This window comes from Stenella coeruleoalba (assembly GCF_951394435.1).
Source record: "Stenella coeruleoalba genome assembly, chromosome: 8".
Classification (NCBI taxonomy): domain Eukaryota; kingdom Metazoa; phylum Chordata; class Mammalia; order Artiodactyla; family Delphinidae; genus Stenella; species Stenella coeruleoalba.
This window is the reverse complement of record NC_137154.1, coordinates 63,631,665-63,652,822: the sequence shown is the minus strand read 5'-3', so window position 1 is coordinate 63,652,822 and position 21,158 is coordinate 63,631,665. Positions and strand designations below refer to the sequence as shown.

The 21,158-nt window shown below is 36.2% G+C and overlaps 1 protein-coding gene across 2 annotated transcripts in view; it reads right to left on the bottom strand.

The window, feature by feature from the left end:
* The window catches only part of TMEM135 (transmembrane protein 135), a 249,399-nt gene that overhangs the window by 198,740 nt on the left and 29,501 nt on the right, over nt 1-21,158 (bottom strand). For both annotated transcript variants that reach the window (XM_079930169.1, XM_079930170.1), the window contains exons 2-3: nt 15,222-15,349; nt 6,431-6,523 (exon numbers count right to left, since the gene is read on the bottom strand). In XM_079930169.1, the coding sequence (XP_079786295.1) occupies nt 6,431-6,523; nt 15,222-15,349 (221 nt within the window). The remainder of the gene's footprint in view (nt 1-6,430; nt 6,524-15,221; nt 15,350-21,158) is intronic.

Genomic DNA, 21,158 nt, shown 5'->3' with positions numbered 1-21,158 from the left:
GCTGTTTCCCAACTTATAATCTCAGACCTCTTCTTATTCTGAGCTTTGAGACTCTGGTCTTCTCCCATAGCTTCAGTGATAACCTACAAGAAGGAAACTTCCAATTTTATTTACATAACTACTGTGCTTCTCCTGAATCTAGACTCATATTTCAAGCTGCCTACTGGCGATCTCCATCACTGACTTTCTTTGTGAATTAAAGGCATGATTACAAATTCCTTTTCCTTAAAGTAAAAACTATAATATTAATATGCTTCATTTTGGGCTAGATGTAATAATTTTGAAATACACATAACTTCAACCTTTGTAAATTACTTACAGTCTATTCAGGGATCTTGATGTTTAATGAAATCAATAAAAATTTGTTTTAAGTAAAAAATACTTTTTCAAAGCAAGTAAGACCACTGAGTTAACTTTTGTGCAATTCCAGATAAACATAGACCATACTTTCTTAAAATAAGACACACTATAAAGCAACTTGTAAAGAAATAAAACAAAAAGATTTGCTTTTCTATCTTTTAAGGTTAAGGCCAAAAAAAACACTTTTAAACCTGCTTTTTAAACAGTAAGTCACCAGCTTCTGAACAATACTATAAAATTAAATTTTAAAGTTTTTAATTAGATCCCCAAACCAGTATTTGTGGCTGATGTACATATACATACACAATTCTAAAAAAAACCCAAGGGCTTCCCTGATGGTGCAGTGGTTGAGAGTCCGCCTGCCGATGCAGGGGACACGGGTTCGTGCCCCGGTCCGGGAGGATCCCACATGCCGCGGAGCGGCTGGGCCCGTGAGCCATGGCCGCTGAGCCTGCGCGTCCAGAGCCTCTGCTCCACAGCGGGAGAGGCCACAACGGTGAGAGGCTCGCGTACCGCAAAAATAAATAAATAAAATTAAATTAAATTAAATTTAAAAACACCCAAGAACTCAAAAGCTATTTCCAGGTATTAACTGCATCACCTAATAAACAACAGAATCAATACATATCACAAAAAGTTCGACTACTAAACAATCACATCAAGATAAGGATCAATTTTTATTCAGCAACCATGGGATAATACTTATAAAGAAGCCAAACTTAAAATTCTGATCAGGTTTTCAAAACAGTAAATCCACTCCAGTTAATATTTAGAACAGGCCATAATCTAGAACCAATTTTCTATGAATACCTACTGTCTATGAATAAAACACCAGTGCAATAGCTCACTTAAAAAAATAAAATCAGAAAACTTAAAAAAAAAATAGTGTACTACCAAATGTAAACGGAGAATAGGAAATAAACTAGTAACCAAAATCCAAGTTATCACCTCACTTCTAGGAAACCTCTTTATGCCTTAAGAAGTTATAGCTTTTAATATCAATAACACAATTTTATTTTAGAATTATTATGGTATTTAAACAAATGTTGGTCTTCAAAGAAAAATTTGACTTTTTTGAAACTAAAATTGTAAAGATAAGACCTAGACTAATACATCAACAGAAAAAAATTCAGAAATCAACAAAACACACATATATATGAAAAATTGGTATATGACAAGGAGCATTCCAAATCAGTGGAGAAAGAATGGACTATTGAACTCCTGGTGCCAGAGTAACTGACTATTGGCTAGCAAAAAAAGAAAGAAAGAAGGAGGGCGGGCGGGGGGGGGGGGGGGGCGGAGAAGAGAGAAAAAGAAAAAAGAAAGGGGGAAAAAAATCCTATAATAAATAACCTCTAAGATGGACGTAAACATATTTCTACATTTTGGGAGGTGATAATATTAACACTAACAAGCTATAAAGTTAAAAATATATAATGTAGACTGTAGAGCAAGCACACACACGAAAGAAAAATATTTCATAAAGAAATACATAGAAATGTTATTCTAAAATAACAAAATCATTCTTCCAGTTTCCAATTTCCATGTAGGGAGCTTGGAAGTGATCACTTAGTCCTAACACCAAGGAAAAAGCTCAACAAACTGAAAAGTTAACATCCACAAGAAAAGTAAGGTCACACTGCAAAATGCTGCCCGCAAAATTGGAGAGACTGCAAGCAGATACAGAGAATTACAACTTAACAGAGCACAGACTCACAAGCTGAAACCTCGGAGGGAATGAGAGCCAGGAGAGGAAAGCCTGCACTGTAATTGATAAAGAGCAGGAGGCTCAGTGTGGAAGTTAAAAATTACAGAGGTATCAGTCTTAAGGGGGCCCCACACTGTTTTGAGTTTTACCTCCAGGAGCTTGACTAGGTTCTCACAGTAAATAGCAGAGAAAAATCCCCTTGTACTTCCAAGTAGAGGGAGGGGAAAAGGAACCATTTTGAAATAAGCCAGAGCACTGGTTGCCCTCAGGGGAAACTAGTTAAGCAGAGCCTAACCTGCTGGGGTATTATGAGAGCCTTACTCACCTGGGGAAGGAAAACACCCAACTCCACGTGGCTCTAGAATTCCACACGGAGGAAGGGGAAAAACCCAACTCCAGCACACTCTAACCATCCTGCCCCACCAAGGGGGAGGGGGAAAATTGAGAAACACTTGTTAAGTTCACAGTCCACAGGCATAGGCTCATTGGAAGGCTGAAACCGAGTCAAAGGACTATAGAACACTTCCCTTCCCCACACAACTCACCACTACATTACAAAAGGCCTATTTACAGCAATTCCGTTTACCTGGTACATCATGTCCGGCTAACAAGAAAAAATTACAAGACATACCAAGAGGCAAAAGACACAAATTGCGGCTTCCCTGGTGGCGCAGTGGTTGAGAGTCCACCTGCCAATGCAGGGGACACAGGTTCGTGCCCCGGTCCGGGAAGACCGCATGAGCCATGGCCACTGAGCCTGCGTGTCCGGAGCCTGTGCTCCGCAATGGGAGAAGCCACAACAGTGAGAGGCCCGCGTATCGCAAAAAAAAAAAAAAAAAAAAAGAATTACATCCGACTTCTCCTCAGAAACCATGCAAACAGGAGAGTGGAGTGAAATACTGAAAGCATTGAGAGGAAAAAAAACACCAACCTAGAATTCTGCACCCTGTAAAATTATCCTTCAAAAGTGAAGGACAAATAAAGACTTTACTAGACAAACAAAATTGAATCTGTTGCCAGTAGACCTGCTCTGCAAGAAACGTTAAATGTTCCCTAGAGAGAAGAAAAGTATGAGTCAGAAACTCATGTACATAAAGAAAGGTAGAGCATCAAATAAGGTATGAGTGAAGGTAAATTTTTTTATTTTATTTTTCTTATTTTTAATTGTTCAAACAGATAACAATTATTCAAAATAATAGCAACAATGTATTTGATTATGTATGTATATATCGAGTGTGTGGTGTGTGTGTATGTGTGTGTGTGGTAATTATGCTTATAAGTGAAGTGAATGACAACAATGATACAAAGGACAGGAGGAAGGAATTTGGGCTATTTTGTTATTATAAGATACTCTCACTACCTATGAAGGGGTACAGTATTATTTGAAAGTGGACTTGGATTAGTTGTAAAGATGCACTGTAAAAACTAAGGCAACCACTAAAAAAAGTAAAAAAAAAAAGTATAATTGATATGTTAAGAAAGAAGAGAAAATGGAACCACATATAACATTCAGTTAAAACCACAAAAGGCAGAATAAGAGTGGAAGACAAAAATAAGAACAAAGGCAACAAAGAGAAAACAGTAATGAATATGGTAGAAATTAATCCAACTATATCAATAATCACTTTGAATGTCAATGGTCTAAATACAACAATTAAAAAGACTGTCAGAGTTGATCTCAAAACATAACCCAACTGTATGTCATCTACAAGAAACCCACTTTAAACATATAGACACATAGAGATTAAAATAAGTAAGCATATGAAAAAATGCTCCACAAAATACATATATCATCGAGGAAATACAAACTAAAACAACGAGATACCACCACACATGTATTAAAATGGCCAAAATTCAGAACACTGATAACACAAAATGCTGGTGAAGATGTAGAGCAACAGGAATTCTCATTCATTGCTAGTGGGGTTACAAAATGACCCAGACACTTTGGAAGACAGTTGGCAGTTTCTTACAAAATTAAATATACTCTTACCAGATGATCATACCCAATCATACCTCTTAGTAATTATCTAAAGGAGTTGAAAATTTATGCCTACACAAAAACCCACAAACGGAGGTTTATAGCAGCTTTATCCATAATTACCAAAACTTGGAAGCAACCAAGATGTCTGTCAGTAGGTCAATGGATAAATAAACTGTGGTACATCCAGACCATGGAATATTATTCATTTCTAAAAAGAAACAACCTATCAAGCCATGAAAAGACATGGAAGAAGCTTAAATGCATATTACTAAGTAAAAGAGGCCAATCTGAAAAGCCAACATACTGTATGACTCCAACTATATGACATTCTAGAAAAGATAAAACTATGGAGGGCTTCCCTGGTGGCGCAGTGGTTGAGTGTCCACCTGCCGATGCAGGGGACGCGGGTTCGTGCCCCGATCCGGGAAGATCCCACATGCCGCGGAGCAGCTAGGCCCGTGAGCCATGGCCGCTGAGCCTGCGCGTCCGGAGCCTATGCTCCGCAACGGGAGAGGCCACAACAGTGAGAGGCCCGCGTACCGCAAAAAAAAAAAAAAAGCATTTTAGGACAATATGGACAAGATGGTAATCAGGAATGACTACTAATTTTCTTATGTGTGATAATAGTGTTGTAATTATGTAGGAAAGTACCCTTATTTTAGAATATGCATTCTAAAGTATTTAGGAGTAGAATGTCATGACGTCTACAATGTACTTCTATATGGTTCGTACACACACACAATACCACACATACATAGACATATAATCACATACAAATAAAGTAAAAATGGTAAAATGTTAACAACTGTTGACTCTAGGTGATCGTTACACAGGTATTCATTTCAACATTTTCTGCTGAAAAGTAGGCAAATAACTTCAAAAATGCCACCTTATTAAAGTGCTAAAAAATAAATTGAAGCAAACTTCATTTAAAGCATCTTTAAAGTTTCATATATGAGTACATACTTTGAAATCACATTTCCAAAACCAATATTTAGATTTTTAAATTGATCAGAAAGTTACAATCACCAGAACAAGGCTCTCATTACTTACAGGCAAAAAACCAATAAAAATACTTAACACACTTACCATGTGTCAGGCACTCTTCTAAGCACACTTACATAAGTAACTCACTTAATTCTCTGAATAACCATGTGAGTAGATTATCACTACCTCCATTTTTCAGGTAAGGAATAAGCCATAGACGTCACACAATAAGTGGCGGAGCCAGTCTCCCAAGCCAGATTTTATAGCTCCAGAATCCACACTTTTAACAACTATTCTGTACTGTCCTCTCAGGTGGGGAACCTATGTTTCTAGCAATACTGACTTGATTTTCCTGGGGTTATAACATCCTTTGATTTTAGTAATTTTAATAATCTAAAAGTATCATCAAACAGAGAATCACAAAAATTTAGATACTATTACATTTACAAAAATGCATTAAAATGGCTTCAGGTGGTTTAAGTAAATATTTAGTCACCTAACAACATCTATCTATAGTCTTACTAGGGGATCGATGATTATAACAAACATCTTCATAAACTGAAAGATAATCCCATCTTGATTAATATACCTGACCGTATCTTTATTCTCCGGGATAAAGATGGAATCAAAGCAGTTCTCAACAATAAAAATAATTATTCCTGAAATGGCAAATATTCTTTTATGCAAAATGTTTAACTTCAACAGTTTACCTGACTGAAAAACTTACATAACAGTTTGTAGCATTTTGTAGAAATCTTATTATTCCACGTGGAACATTTTCAAGTTGATAAAAATGAAAATTCTTTTAAATGAGAAGATATCCAAAAAAAATAATTGATTTAATAGAGGTTAATGAGCCCGAAGCAAATTACAGATTTAAATGATAAAAGAAAACTGTTTATTTTCTTAGGTGTGATAATGGTATTGCAGTTATGGAAAAGATCTTTAATTAGAATTTATGCAAGCCATGTTTTAGTTTGACACATCAGAGAACCCTTCAATTTTTTAGTAAACAAAGACTAATGGGCATTTTTACTATATAATGTCAATCTTTATTTTTTATAGGCTTAAAAACCTAAATAATATAAGTATAAAGTTAAATTGTCCATCAAATATTGGGTTGGCCAAAAAGTTCGTTCAGTTTTAAGTAAAAATAAAAGACACAGTTTTCATTTTCACCGAGAACTGTATTGAACAACATATTCCCTAACCAAACAAACTTTTTGGCCAGCCCAATATTTGCAAGACTGAAAAATATATGTAGAAATATTTCTCCTCCCTGGACCATGACAAACAGTAAGCAAAAAAAAAAAACAAAAAAAAAAACACTCTAGTTGTGATGGTGGACAGTAAATCAGTTGTATTAAATATGTAGGTATGTAAAAGTTTACCTGCTTTTTCTCTCAATTAGAATGGCCACATAAGAAGCTGGCAAAGCGGCACCAAAGCCAGGACTCCATGAGTAGAATTTTCCAAGTATTTTCCTGAAATTGAAATTTGGAATGATTATATGAAATTTCTAGTTGGTCATTTCAGTTATTACACATAGAAGTTCCCCTTCTCAGTTCACCCTCTATCTAAATGTCCCACAGCACCTCAAATTCAGCATGTCCAAAACCAAACTCATTATCTTAGTCCCTTATCTCCATGAACCTGTTCTTTCTCCTCTCTTTTCCTAGGTTAATGATATCAACAACCACTTATCCACCTACGTGTGACACTTTGAGACATCCTTGGCTTCACCTTCTTCCGTGTCCCATACATGAAATCATCCCCTTAAATACTTCCATGTACAATTTATCTCTCAAATTCCTCTCCAACCTACTGCCCTTGCCTCATTTATGTCCCTCACCATCTCTTCTTCAGGCTACTACAATAGCAAACTAATAGGTATCTCTCCTTCCAATAATTTAACCTGTTATATTCATTCAGACAGTCCCTGGATCCAACATTGTTCACTCTGCAAACCTACGTTCTCAATTTCCTATCTACCAAACGGGAATAAATGCATTACCTATCTCATAGAGTTGTTATGATGGCTACATGAGATATTTCCCAGCACCATCCATGACACATAGGAAGTACTCAGAAAATGTTAGCTATTATTACTATTGTTATCACTACTACTATTCTTTCATTATGGCTCTTTTTTTATGGAAGTATAGCTGATTTACAATGTGTTAGTTTCAGGTATATAGCAAAGAGATTCAGTTATATATCTTTTTTTTTCTTTTTTTTTCTTTTCAGATTCTTTTCCCTTATAGGCTATTACAAAATATTGAGTATAGTTCACTGTGCTGCACAGTAGGTCCTTGTTTGTTATCCATTTTATATATAGTAGTGTGTGTATGTTAATCCAAACTCCTAATTTACCCCCCGCCCTTCCCCTTTGGTAACCATAAATTTGTTTTCTATGTCTGTGGGTCTATTTCTGTTTTGTATATAGGTTCATTTGTATCATTTTTTTTCAACTATTACTATTTTTTAACACATGATAGATATTCAAAAAATGTCTCTCCTTCTTTCCTTCTACAACCCTGGGTAAGTTTTTTCTTACATCGCTTACTAAAGTATTTTACATTTTTTACTTATATGTGTATATAAAATTTTTCAGTTACTAGAATATATCCCTTGGGAGAAAGAATCTGCATAGTATCTCACAAATTATAAACGCCATTGGGTTGGGTTTTTAAAGAGAAAAAAAAGAAATCTGGAGATATTAGGAAGACTCTTTTTCCTTTCAAAGACAATTTGTTCCTAAGAAAGGGAGAAACAAAAAATTATAAGAAATTATCTGAACAAAGTTGGTCAACTGCTAAATGATGTATTACAGGAAAAAACATATGCTATGCACATACAGATAAGGATAAAATATCAGATGAAATTTTCTTTCTAGCTGAAGTTTAGCTTTAAAAAAATTAGAAAACCTACATATAACATGGGTATTTCTGCAATGGACATCAGAAACTTTCTGCCTAAGAAAACTGGAGGTGATTCTCCCTCCAACATAAAATACACAAAGGACTTAACAAGTAACTGAATATAAACAAAAAAGGAAAATAAATGAGTGAGTCAGTTATAGGAGGAACACAGATGTTACCTTATTATAAGTATTTTATGTCTCCAAAACTTAACCAAAAGCTTCATAGAACATAAATATGCTGCAAGACCAATTTATTATTATTGCAATTTTTAAAACCTAATTATCGTATAACTCTATTTTTAGAATTTTAACAAGTATTAGAAACTTTCCAGAGACAACGTGGTAAAGAGTTTCTTACACAGATTTTTCAGGTCAATTTAAAGGCATGACTTATTCAAGAGTATAAACTTTATAAATTACTAAAAGTTTATAAATATTAATGTTCTTAAGGCAAAAATCTATAGAAGACATTTGGAAATTATATTTCTTTTTTTTTTTAAAGGATAAAATTATTATTCAATTTATTATTCCCTATATACAAAAAATTAGTTTGGTAAAACATTAAAAGCTTTCACTTTTAGACTGAGAATGATTCATAGCTCCCCATAATTCCCACTTCTAGTTAACACTGTACTGGAGATCTTAGCAAGTACAATAATGCAAGAAAAATAAATACAAGGTATAAGAATTCAGAAAGGAAGAAATATTGTTCTTATTATGAGCAATTTTTTTTCATTATTAGTAATCAGTTTAATACACATAGGTGAATACATGTCAATCCCAATCTCCCAATTCATCACACCACCACCCCCACGACCCCTGACGCTTTCCCCCTTTGCTGCCCATACGTTTGTTCTCTACATCTGTGTCTTAATTTCTGCCCTGCAAACCGGTTCATCTGTACCATTTTTCTAGGTTCCACACATATGCGTTAATATACGATATTTGTTTTTCTCTTTCTGACTTACTTCACTCTGTATGACAGTCTCTAGATCCATCCATGTCTCAACAAATGACCCAATTTCGTTCCTTTTTATGGCTGAGTAATATTCCATTGTATATATGTACCACATTTCCTTATCCATTTGTCTATCGATGCGCATTTAGGTTGCTTCCATGACCTGGCTATTGTAAATAGTGCTGCAATGAACATTGGCGTGCATGCGTCTTTTTGAATTATGGTTTGCTCTGAGTATATGCCCAGTAGTGGGATTGCTGGGTCATATGGTAATTCTATTTTGTTTTTTAAGGAACCTCCATACTGTTCTCCATGGTGGCTGTATCAATTTACATTCCCACCAACAGTGCAAGAGGGCTCCCTTTTCTCCACACCCTCTCCAGCACTGGTTGTTTGTAGATTTTCTGATGATGCCCATTCGAACTGGGGTGAGGTGATACCTCATTGTAGTTTTGATTTGCATTTCTCCAATAATTAGTGATGTTGAACAGCTTTTCATGTGCTTCTTGGCCATCTGTATGTCTATTTTGGAGAAATGTCTACTTAGATCTTCTGCCTATTTTTGGATTGGGTTGATTTTTTTTAATATTGAGCTGCATGAGCTGTTTATATGTTTTGGAGATTAATCCTTTCTTCGTTGATTCGTTTGCAAGTATTTTCTCCCATTCTAAGGGTTGTCTTTTTGTCTTGTTTATGGTTTCCTTTGCTGGGCAACAGCTTTGAAGTTTCATTAGGTCCCATTTGTTTATTTTTGTTTTTATTTCCATGACTCTAGGAGGCTGATCAAAAAAGATCTTGCTGTGATTTACATCAAAGAGTGTTCTTCCTATGTTTTCCTCTAAGACTTTTTACAGTGTCCGGTCTTACATTTAGGTCTCTAATCCATTTTGACTTTATTTTGGTGTATGGTGTTAGGGAGTGCTCTAATTTCATTCTTTTACATGTAGCTGTCCAGTTTTCCCAACACCACTTTTTGAAGAGACTGTCTTTTCTCCATTGTATATCCTTGCCTCCTTTGTCATAGATTAGTTGACCATAGGTGCATGTGTTTATCTCTGGGCTTTCTATCTTGTACCATTGATCTACATTTCTGTTTTTCTGCCAGTACCATATTGTCTTGATTACTGTAGCTTTGTAGTATAGTCTGAAGTCAGGGAGTCTGATTCCTCCAGCTCCATTTTTTTCCCTCAAGACTGCTTTGGCTATTCAGGGTCTTTGATGTCTCCATACAAAATTTTTTTTTTTCCCCATATAAATTTTAAGATTTTTTTGTTCTAATTCTGTAAAAAAATGCCATTGGTAATTTGATACGGATTGCACTGAATCTGTAGATTGCTTTGGGTAGTATAGTCATTTTCACAATATTGATTCTTTAAATCCAAGAACATGGTATATCTCTCCATCTGTTGGTATCACCTTTAATTTCTTTCATCAGTGTCTTATAGTTTTCTGCAAACAAGCCTTTGTCTATTTTGTCTCCCTAGGTAGGTTTCTTCCTAGGTATTTTACTCTTTTTGTTGCAATGGTAAATGAGAGTGTTTCCTTAATTTCTCTTTCAGATTTTTCACATTAGTGTATAGGAATGCAAGAGATTTCTGTGCATTAATTTTGTATCCTGCAATTTTACCAAATTCATTGATTAGCTCTCGTAGTTTTCTGGTGGCATCTTTAGGATTCTCTGTGTATAGTATCATGTCATCTGCAAGCAGTGACAGTTTTACTTCTTCTTTTCCAATTTGTATTCCTTGTATTTCTTTTTCTTCTCTGATTGCCGTGGCAAGGACTTCCAAAACTATGTTGCATAATAGTGGTGAGAGTGGACACCCTTGTCTTGTTCCTGATCTTAGAGGAAATGCTTTCAGTTTTTCACCATTGAGAACAGTGTTTGCCATGGGTTTGTCATATATGGCCTTTATTATGTTGAGGTACGTTCCCCCTATGCCCACTTTCTGGAGAGTTTTTATCATAAATGGGTATTGAATTTTGTCAAAAGCTTTTTCTGCATCTATTGAGATGATCATATGGTTTTTATTCTTCAATTTGTTAATATGGTGTGTCACATTGATTGATTTGCGTATATTGAAGAATCCTTGCATCCCTGGGATAAATCCCACTTGATCATGGTGTATGATCCTTTTAATGTGTTGTTGGATTCTGTTTGCTAGTATTTTGTTGAGGATATTTGCATCTATATTCATCAGTGATATTGGGCTGTAATTTTCTTTTTGGTAATATCTTTGTCTGGTTTTGGTATCAGGGTGATGGTGACCTCATAGAATGAGTTTGGGAGTGTTCCTTCCTCTGCAATTTTTTGGAAGAGTTTGAGAAGGACGGGTGTTAGCTCTTCTCTAAATGTTTGATAGAATTCACCTGTTAAGCAATCTGGTCCTGGACTTTTGTTTTTTGGAAGATTTTTAATCTCAGTTTCAATTTCATTACTTGTGATTGGTCTGTTCATATTTTCTATTTCTTCCTGGTTCAGTCTTGGAAGGTTATACCTTTCTAAGAATTTGTCCATTTCTTCCAGGTTGTCCATTATATCGACATACAGTTGCTTGTAGTAGTCTCTTAGGATGCTTTGTATTTCTGCAGTGTCTGTTGTAACTTCTCATTTTCCATTTCCAATTTTATTGATTTGAGTCCTCTCCCTCTTTTTCTTGATGAGTCTGGCTAATGGTTTATTAATTTTGTTTATCTTCTCAAAGAACCAGCTTTTAGTTTTATTGATCTTTGCTCTTGTTTTCTTTGTTTCTATTTCATTTATTTCTGCTCTGATCTTTATGATTTCTTTCCTTCTGCTAACGTTGCGTTTTGTTTGTTCTTCTTTCTCTAGTTCCTTTAGGTGTAAGGTTAGATTCTTTATTTGAGATTCTGCTTGTTTCTTCAGGTAGGCTTGTATAGCTATAAACTTCCCTCTTAGAACTGCTTTTGTTGCATCTCATAGGTTTTGGATCATCGTGTTTTCATTGTCATTTGTCTCTAGGTATTTTCTGATTTCCTCTTTGATTTCTTCAGTGATCTCTTGGTTATTTAGTAACGTATTGTTTAGCCTCCACATGTTTGTGTTTTTGCATTTTTTTCCTTGTAATTCATTTCTAATCTCATAGTGTTGTGGTCAGAAAAGATGCTTGCTATGATTTCAATTTTCATAAATTTACTGAGGCTGGATTTGTGACCCAAGATGTGATCTATCCTGGAGAATGTTCCATGTGCACTTGAGAAGAAAGTGTAATCTGCTGTTTCTGGATGGAATGTCCTATAAATATCAATTAAACCTTTCTGGTCTATTGTGCCATTTAAAGCTTCTATTTCCTTATTTATTTTCATTTTGGATGATCTGTCCATTGGTGTAAGTGAGGTGTTAAAGTCCTCCACTATTATTGTGTTACTATCGATTTCCTCTTTTAGAGCTGTTAGTAGTTGCCTTATGTATTGAGGTGCTCTTATGTTGGGTGCATATTTATTTATAATTGTTGTATCTTCTTCTTGGATTGATCCCTTGACCATTATGTAGTGTCCTTCCTTGTCTCTTGTAACATTCTTTATTTTAAAGTCTATTTTATCTGATATGAGTATTGCTATTCTAGCTTTCTTTTGATTTCCATTTGCATGGAATATCCTTTTCCATCCCCTCACTTTCAGTCTGTATGTGTCCCTAGGTCTGATGTGGGTCTCCTGTAGACAGCATATATATGGGTCTTCTTTTTTTATCTATTCAGTGAGCCTGTGTATTTTGGTTGGAGCATTTAATCCATTCATGTTTAAGGTAATTATCGGTATGTATGTTCCTATTACCATTTTCTTAATTGTTTTGCGTTTGTTTTTGTAGGTCCTTTTCTTCTCTTGTGTTTCCCACTTAGAGAAGTTCCTTTAGCATTTGTTGTAGAGCTGTTTTGGTGGTGCTGAGTTCTCTTAGCTATTGCTTTTCTGTAAAGCTTTTGATTTCTCCATCGAATCTGAATGAGATCCTTGCTGGGGAGAGTAATATTGGTTGTAGGTTCTTCCCTTTCATCACTTAATCATGCCACTCCCTTCTGGCTTGTAGAGTTTCTGCTAAGAAAACAGCTGTTAACCTTATGGGAGTTCCCTTGTATGTTATTTGTCGTTTTTCCCTTGCTACTTTCAATAATTTTTCTTTGTCTTTAATTTTTGTCAGTTTGATTACTATGTGTCTCAGCATGTATGGGACTCTCTGCACTTCATGGACTTGGGTGGCTATTTCCTTTCCCATGTTATGGAATTTTTCTATTATAATCTCTTCAAATATTTTCTCTGGTCCTTTCTCTCTCTCTTCTCCTTCTGGGACCCCTATAATGCGAATGCTGTCGCATTTAATGTTGTCCCAGAGGTCTCTTAGGCTGTCTTCATTTCTTTTCATTCTTTATTCTGTTCCACAGCAGTGAATTCCACCTTTCTGTCTTCCAGGTCACTTACCCGTTCTTCTGCCTCAGTTATTCTGCTATTGATTCCTTCTACTGTAGTTTTCATTTCAGTTATTGTATTGTTCATCTCTGTTTATTTGTTCTTTAATTCTTCTAAGTCTTTGTTAAACATTTCTTGCATCTTCTTAATCTTTACCTCCATTCTTTTTCCAAGGTCCTGGATCATCTTCACTATCATTATTCTGAATTCTTTTTCTGGAAGGTTGCCTGTCTCCACTCCATTTAGTTGTTTTTCTGGGGTTTTATCTTGTTTCTTCATCTGGTTCATAGTCCTCTGCCTTTTCATTTTGTCTGTCTTTCTGTGAATGTGGTTTTTGTTCCACAGGTTGCAGGATTGTAGTTCTTCTGGCTTCTGCTGTCTGCCCTCTGGTGGATGAGGCTATTTAAGAGGCTTGTGCAAGTTTCCTGATGGGAGGGACTGGTGGTGGGTAGAGCTGACCTTTGCTCTGGTGGGCAGAGCTCAGTAAAACTTTAATCCATTTGACTGCTGATGGGTGGGGCTGGGTACCCTCCATGTTGGTTGTTTGGCCTGAGGCAACCGAACACTGGAGCCTACCTGGGCTCTTTGGTGGGGCTAATGGCAGACTCTGGGAGGGCTCACACCAAGGAGTACTTCCCAGAACTTCCATTGCCAGTGTCCTTGTCCCCACAGTGAGACACAGCCACTGCCTGCCTCTGCCAGAGACCCTCCAACACTAGCAGGTAGGTCTGATTCAGTCTCCTATGGGGTCATTGCTCCTTCCCCTGGGTCCCAATGAGCACACTACTTTGTGTGTGCCTTCCAAGAGTGGAGTCTGTTTCCCCCAGTCCTGTCGAAGTCCTGCAATCAAATCCCACTAGCCTTCAAAGTTTGATTCTCTAGGAATTCCTCCTCCTGTTGCCAGACTCCGAGGTTGGGAAGGCTGACATGGGGCTCAGAACCTTCAAGCCAGTGAGTGAACTTCTGTGGTATAAGGGTTCTCCAGTCTGTGAGTCACCCACCCAGCAGTTACGGGATTTGATTTTACTGTGACTGCGCCCCTCCTACCATCTCATTGTGGCTTCTCCTTTGTCTTTGGATGTGGGGTATCTTTTTTGGTGAGTTCCAGTGTCTTCCTGTCAATGATTGTCCTGCAGCTAGTTGTGATTCTGCTGTTCTCGCAAGCAGAAATTATATTTCTAATTGCAGTTAAAATATACCTGCAGAATTATTTTGGGTAATACTAACTGGGTAACATTAATAGTAATATAATGTGAAGTTAGTATTTTAACTTGACAAATTAAATAAACTAGTTTGGGTTTCAACAATGTGTGGGGGAGAAGATAAAAAGTAAATATCTAATAAACATGCTAAGTATATCATAACACTAAAAACTGAATTCTAACTGCATGTATATTGTATGAAGCATGTGACACAGATAATGCACTGCATCAGGACCAAAAGTTTCATCAGTAGGATATGCCAGAAATTTTACAGATAAACACGAGCATTTTATAGTCCTTTTGAAGTCCATTCACTGCATACAGACCTAAGCAATATCATGGACAGTTGCTTTGAATTCCTAATCTATGAAACTGAAAAGTTAAGAAATTCTCATTAACAAGTCAGTAAATATAGTGGGCCTCAGAAAATGTATGATACATTAAAGCACTTTTGCTATATAATCACAGCAATAATTTGAAGTTTATATTACATTTTTAGGCCAAGAGGCCCACAACTCCTGGTTTTACAAGCATTCTTTGAGATAAATAAATGTCATTTCACACAGAGAAAAAAATACACAAGCAGTGACCTGCACAACATTTATATAAACATCTGTTTGTTTCAGTTTCAACAAAGGAATTTGTATTAACCACCAGTTGTGATTATGTGTACCAACCTTAAAATGCAAAAGAAAGCCATAAACAAGGCCCCATTAGCAGTCAGAAATGAAGCAGATTGTAGGATCTCAGGGAGCAGTTTGTGTAAATAATAATCTAATTTTCGTTTCCGGAGAATTGCTGCAATCTGGAAAAAAAGAATTAAAAAAGGCTCTTTTGTTTAATATAACCAACTTTTCCCACTTAAGTTAGTTCTTATGTGGAAGATATTGAAATAACAGCATGTATTTAAAAATTAAAGTTAAAAACTCTAGTATTTTACTGGCTCCTCTATGAAAATTCAATTTCTGGGACAGAAGACACTTTAATTTATTGAAAGTGTAATGGGTAAAATAAACACCTAGAAATTACAACATGGAACATATGATAAATAACCTCCAAACATTGAGATAAATATTTATAACGCCTTAAAAAGTTTTAAACTGGGGCTTCCCTGGTGGCACAGTGGTTAAGAATCTGCCTGCCAATGCAGGGTACACGGGTTCGAGCCCTGGTCCGGGAAGATCCCACATGCCGCGGAGCAACTAAGCCCGTGCACCACAACTACTGAGCCTGCACTCTAGAGCCCGTGAGCCACAACTACTGAGCCCATGTGCCACAACTACTGAAGCCCATGTGCCACAACTACTGAGGCCCACGTGCCTGGAGCCCATGCTCCGCAACAAGAGAAGCCACCACAGTGCGAAGCCCGCACATGGCAAGGAAGAGTAGCCCCCACTCGCAGCAACTAGACAAAGCCCACGCGCAGCAATAAAGACACAACGCAGCCAAAAATAAATAAATAAAATTTTTTTAAAAAGTTTTATACTGAAAAATAAAATATATGTTTAAATGGAAAAACTAAAGTCCAATCAAATAGAAATTGAATGCTAAAACAAAACTACATTACAGATACTATCAGCCTGGATATTAGAAAATTTCAATGATAAAAACCAGAGAAATTCATTCATTCAGTTTCACTGAGAAGGGGATATGAGCTAGATTAGGAAGAACAGTATAGTTCTCACAGGTGACCAGGAAGAAATGCTTTTCTATCATGATGAAACAATATATCAAAGGAACAAAAGTTAAGGGGGCAGAATTAGGGAATGAGGGAGGGAATGTAAGAAATGGCAAGACTGACTTGAGAAAAGGAAGACCAGAGAACTCTGCATTCACTTTTCACCATTCTAGACATAACAGCTTCCCTATGGTCAGGGATCAACAAATCTAATGGCCTCTTCTCAGTTCTTTTCTTACTCTACCACTTAGAAGCCTCTGATAATTTCCTACTTCATTCAATTAAACAAGCTGTTATTAAGAACTATGCCATACACAGGAAAAACAACAATGAATAAGATCTAATCCCTGCCTTCAAGGAACATAAAAACTTGATAGGGAAATAGATATTTAAACAATAAACTACAATAAGGCAGTGTGGTAAATGCTATACTAGAAGAAGGAGAAACTGCTACAGAAATACATATTAGGGAATAACCAAAAAGGAGATGGGACTGGACAGGTAATAATGCCCAGAAGATGGATCTCGACAAATAGGTAAAACTTTGACAAAAGAGAAGTTTCTATGGTTTCTGTGACTTCATTGTTTTCATTCTCCCATGATATCTTTAAGTGCTATTCCTTTGTTAGCATTTCTTCCTCAGATCTCTACTCATTCTATATACAACCTCTCCCACAGCATCATCTATCATGTCAAAGTAGGAATTCCAATATAACCCCTTCTATTTTTTTTTTTTTTCATATTTGGCTGCATTGGGTCTTTGTTGTTGCACACAGGCTTTCGCTAGTTGCAGCGAGCGGGGGCTACTCTTTGTGTGGTACGCAGGCTTCTCATTGCGGTGACTTCTCGTTGCGGAGCACAGGCTCTACGTGCACAGCCTTCAGCAGTTGCAGCAAATGGGCTCAGCAGTTGCAGCACGTGGGCCCTAGAGTACACAGGCTTCAGTAGTTGTGGGCTCAGTAGTTGTTGCTCACGGGCTCTACAGCACAGGCTCAGTAGCTGTGGCACACAGGCTTAGCTGCTCCAGGCATGTGGCATCTTCCCAGGCCAGGGATCAAACCCATGTCCCCTGGATTGGCAGGCAGATTCATAACCACTGCACCACCAGGGAAGTCCCTCCCCTAAATTCTTAATGCATACTTCAAATGTCTATTGGACATGTCAATAAAGACATAGCACAGACATCAAAAAAAAAAAGAATGTCCAAAGTAGAACTTATTATACTTCCCCAAAATGCTTTTATTTCTGATTTTCTAACCTCAAGTAATAGTACCACATCCACCCAATTACTTAGAAACAAAATGTTGGTGTCATTTTCAATTACTCCCTGAATCCTCAATCATCTCCTCAGTTCTAATGGTCTCCTAGTATCTTCAGGTTTTAGAATGTAATGTCTCTTTCATTTTAGACTCAACAATGGGCAGAATATGGTACTCTGTTATATATTCAAGTAGTTACAGAAAAAAAAATCTCCTCTGTTCCTGGAAAGGAAAAAACAAAACTGTCCCTATTTGCAGATAACCTGATTGTCTACACAGAAATTCCCAAGCAAGTTACATACAGATACACACACACCTCCTAGAACTCATAATGCAGTTTAGCAAAGGCAAAGGATATAAGATAAACATACAAAAGTTATTTGTATTTCTATATTAAAAAAATGAATACATGGACACCAAAATTAAAAATACAATAGAATTTATAACTCCTCAAAAAATGAAATATTTAGGGAAAAATCTACAACACTTGTATATGACTTGTATACTGAAAGACACACAATGCTGATGGAAGAAATCAAAGAACAGATTAATAAATGTTCATAGATAGGAAGACTCAATATGTTAAAGATGTCAATTTTCCCCCAAAGCAAAATACAGGTTTAACACAATTTCTATTACGATTCCAGAAAAGGTTTTGTAGATGTAGAGAAGATTATACTGAAATTTATATAGAAAAGCAAAGGAACTATAAGAGCTAAAACAACTTTGAAAAAGTGAAAAAAATGGGAGGAATGAGTCTACCCAATTTCAAGACTTATTATATAGCTACAGCAATCAGGTTTTGTGATATTGGCAAAAGGATAGACAAATAGGTTAATGAAATAGAATAAAGAACCTAGATATAGATCCACACAAATATATCCAACTGATTTTTGACAAGGTACAATGGCAATTCCATAGAGGAAAAATAGCTATTTCAACAAATGGTGCTGGAGCAAATACATATCCACAGGCCAAAAAAAAAAAAAATTAACCTCAGCCAAAGTCTCACAGTTTATACACACTTTATACAAAAATTAATTTAAAATGTATCAGAGACATAAATCTAAAACATAAAACTACAAAACTTTTAGGGGAAAAAAAAAATCAGGGAAAATCTTAGGGATCTAAGGCTAGGCAAAAGCGCAATTCATAAAAGGAAAAATTATAAATTACACTTCAGAATTAAAACTTTTTCTCTGGGCTTCCCTGGTGGCGCAGTGGTTGAGAGTCCGCCTGCCGATGCAGGGGACACAGGTTCGTGCCCCGGTCTGGGAAGATCCCACATGCCGCGGAGCGGCTGGGCCCGTGAGCCATGGCCGCTGAGCCTGCGCGTCTGGAGGCTGTGCTCCGCAACGGGAGAGGCCACAACAGTGAGAGGCCCGCGTACCGCAAAAAAAAAAAAAAAAAAAACTTTTTCTCTGTGAAAGACCTGTTAGGAATAAAAATCCTAGCTACGGAATGGGAGAAAATACTTGTAAACTACACAGCCAGCAAACGACTAGTATCTAGAATGAAGGAAATCTCAAAACTCAACAGTAAAAAAATGAACAATCCAATTAGAAAATACAAATGATATGAACAGATATTTCACCAAAGAGAATGTGCAAATGGAAGATAAGCATATTAGCCATTAAGGAAAAGCAAATTAAAACCACAATGAGCTATCACCATAGAACTGTCAGAATGATTAAATTTAAAAATACTGGAAACACCAAATGCTGACAAGGATACGGAGAAACTGGATCTCTCATGCATTTGTTGGGGGAAATGTGAAATGGCAAAAGCATTCTGAAAAAGTTTGACAGTTTCTATAAAAACTAAACAAGCAACTATCATATGACCCAGCAATTGCAGTCCCGAATGTTTATCCTAGAAAAATGAAAACATACGTTCACCCAAAATTTGTGCACAAATGTTTATGGCAGCTTTGTTTGTAATAGTCAATAAATGGAAACAACTCCTATGTCCTTTAAGAGATGAATGGTTTAAAAAACCGAGGTGTATCCATACCATGGAATACCATTTAGCAATAAACAGGAACAAGCTAGTGATACATGATACAATACTGATGAATTTCCAGAGAATTATGCTGAATGGAAAAAGCCAATCCCAAAAGACTACATACTATACTATTCCATTTACATAACACACAAAATGACAAATTTATAGAAATAAAGAATAAATTAATGGTGACCAGGGGTTAAGAGGAGGTGGGTAGGTGGGAGGGGTGGTATTGCTATAAAAGGACACAAGGGATCCTTGTGTTGATGGAAATGTCCTGTATATTGACTATATCAATGGCAATTATTTTGGTTGTGATATTTTACTATCATTTAGCAGGATGATACCACTGGGAGAAACCAGATAAAGAGCACAGGGAATCTATTATTTCTTACAACTGCATAAGAATCTACAATTATCTCAAAATTAAAAGTTCAATTAAAAAAAAAAGCAGTCATCAACATAGCCAATGGGCATATGAAATATGCTTAGCATCACTAGTATTCAGAAAACTGCGCAATAAAATATCACTCACACACACACCAGAATGTCTAAAACAAGGAGAAATGACAATGCAAAGCACTGTCAGGAATGAAGTAACTAGAACTTCACACATTGCTGGTGGGAATGTAAAACTGCATACTTACTTCAGAAAACTGTTACTATCTAATGAAACTAAATGTACACTTATCCTACAATCCAGCAGTTTCACTCCTAGGTATATATCCAAGAGAAATAACTGCTTATTTCCATCAAAAGTCATATTCATAACACTATCTGTAATTACAAATACTGCAAAACACCTAAATGTCCATTAACAGTAAGGTAGATAAATTGTACATATTTGCAATATTGGTAAATCATACTGTACAGTCTACTGTAAGAAACAGGGAAAATCTGACGCAACACATGGGAAGTAACCTAAGACCTTATTAACACTGTGCTGTAACCCAGAGCTTCCAACCAGGGTTTACAAGTGGCCAAAAGATTGATCCTCCCAACAGTCTGGGTAGCCAGGCCAGGACTAGGGTAACAGAGCAAGGTGATAATCATCTCTGTTTTCCCTAGAGTGCCACACAATTATTATCATTTTCTATGTACATCACAGCATGCTATAGTGTGAAAAAAGATTAGAAGCACTGATCTAACCAAATAACATAAAAGTAACTGTACTAGCCATGTAGGAATTGTAAGGGCACATGAACACATGTATAAAATCATTACCAGACATCATCCAACAACTTCACAAACATCATATTGTATAGCAAAAAATGTTGCAGTGTTCACATGCTTTTTCCATGTCAATAAATTCGTATGAATTTTCCAAATATGCATACATTTAGCTCAACAACAAAGTATATAATAATACTATGATAAAAATATATATTTGTATTTATTTATTTATATTCATATAGCTTTTGAAGACAATATAATGACCAGGAAAAAAATGAATCAAAATACTTAAAGTGATAAGACAGACTACAAAACAATATTTTCTAATGAACATATGGAACAAACACTAGAACATTATGAACTGGTTATCTTGGTAATAGATTATTTTAATCTTCTTTTTGCTTTTGGGTATTTTCTAGACATTCTGCAACAAACATGTTACATTTATAAAACTGGTAGAAGGGGAATAAGTATGAGAAAGTGTGGATTAACTATTATAG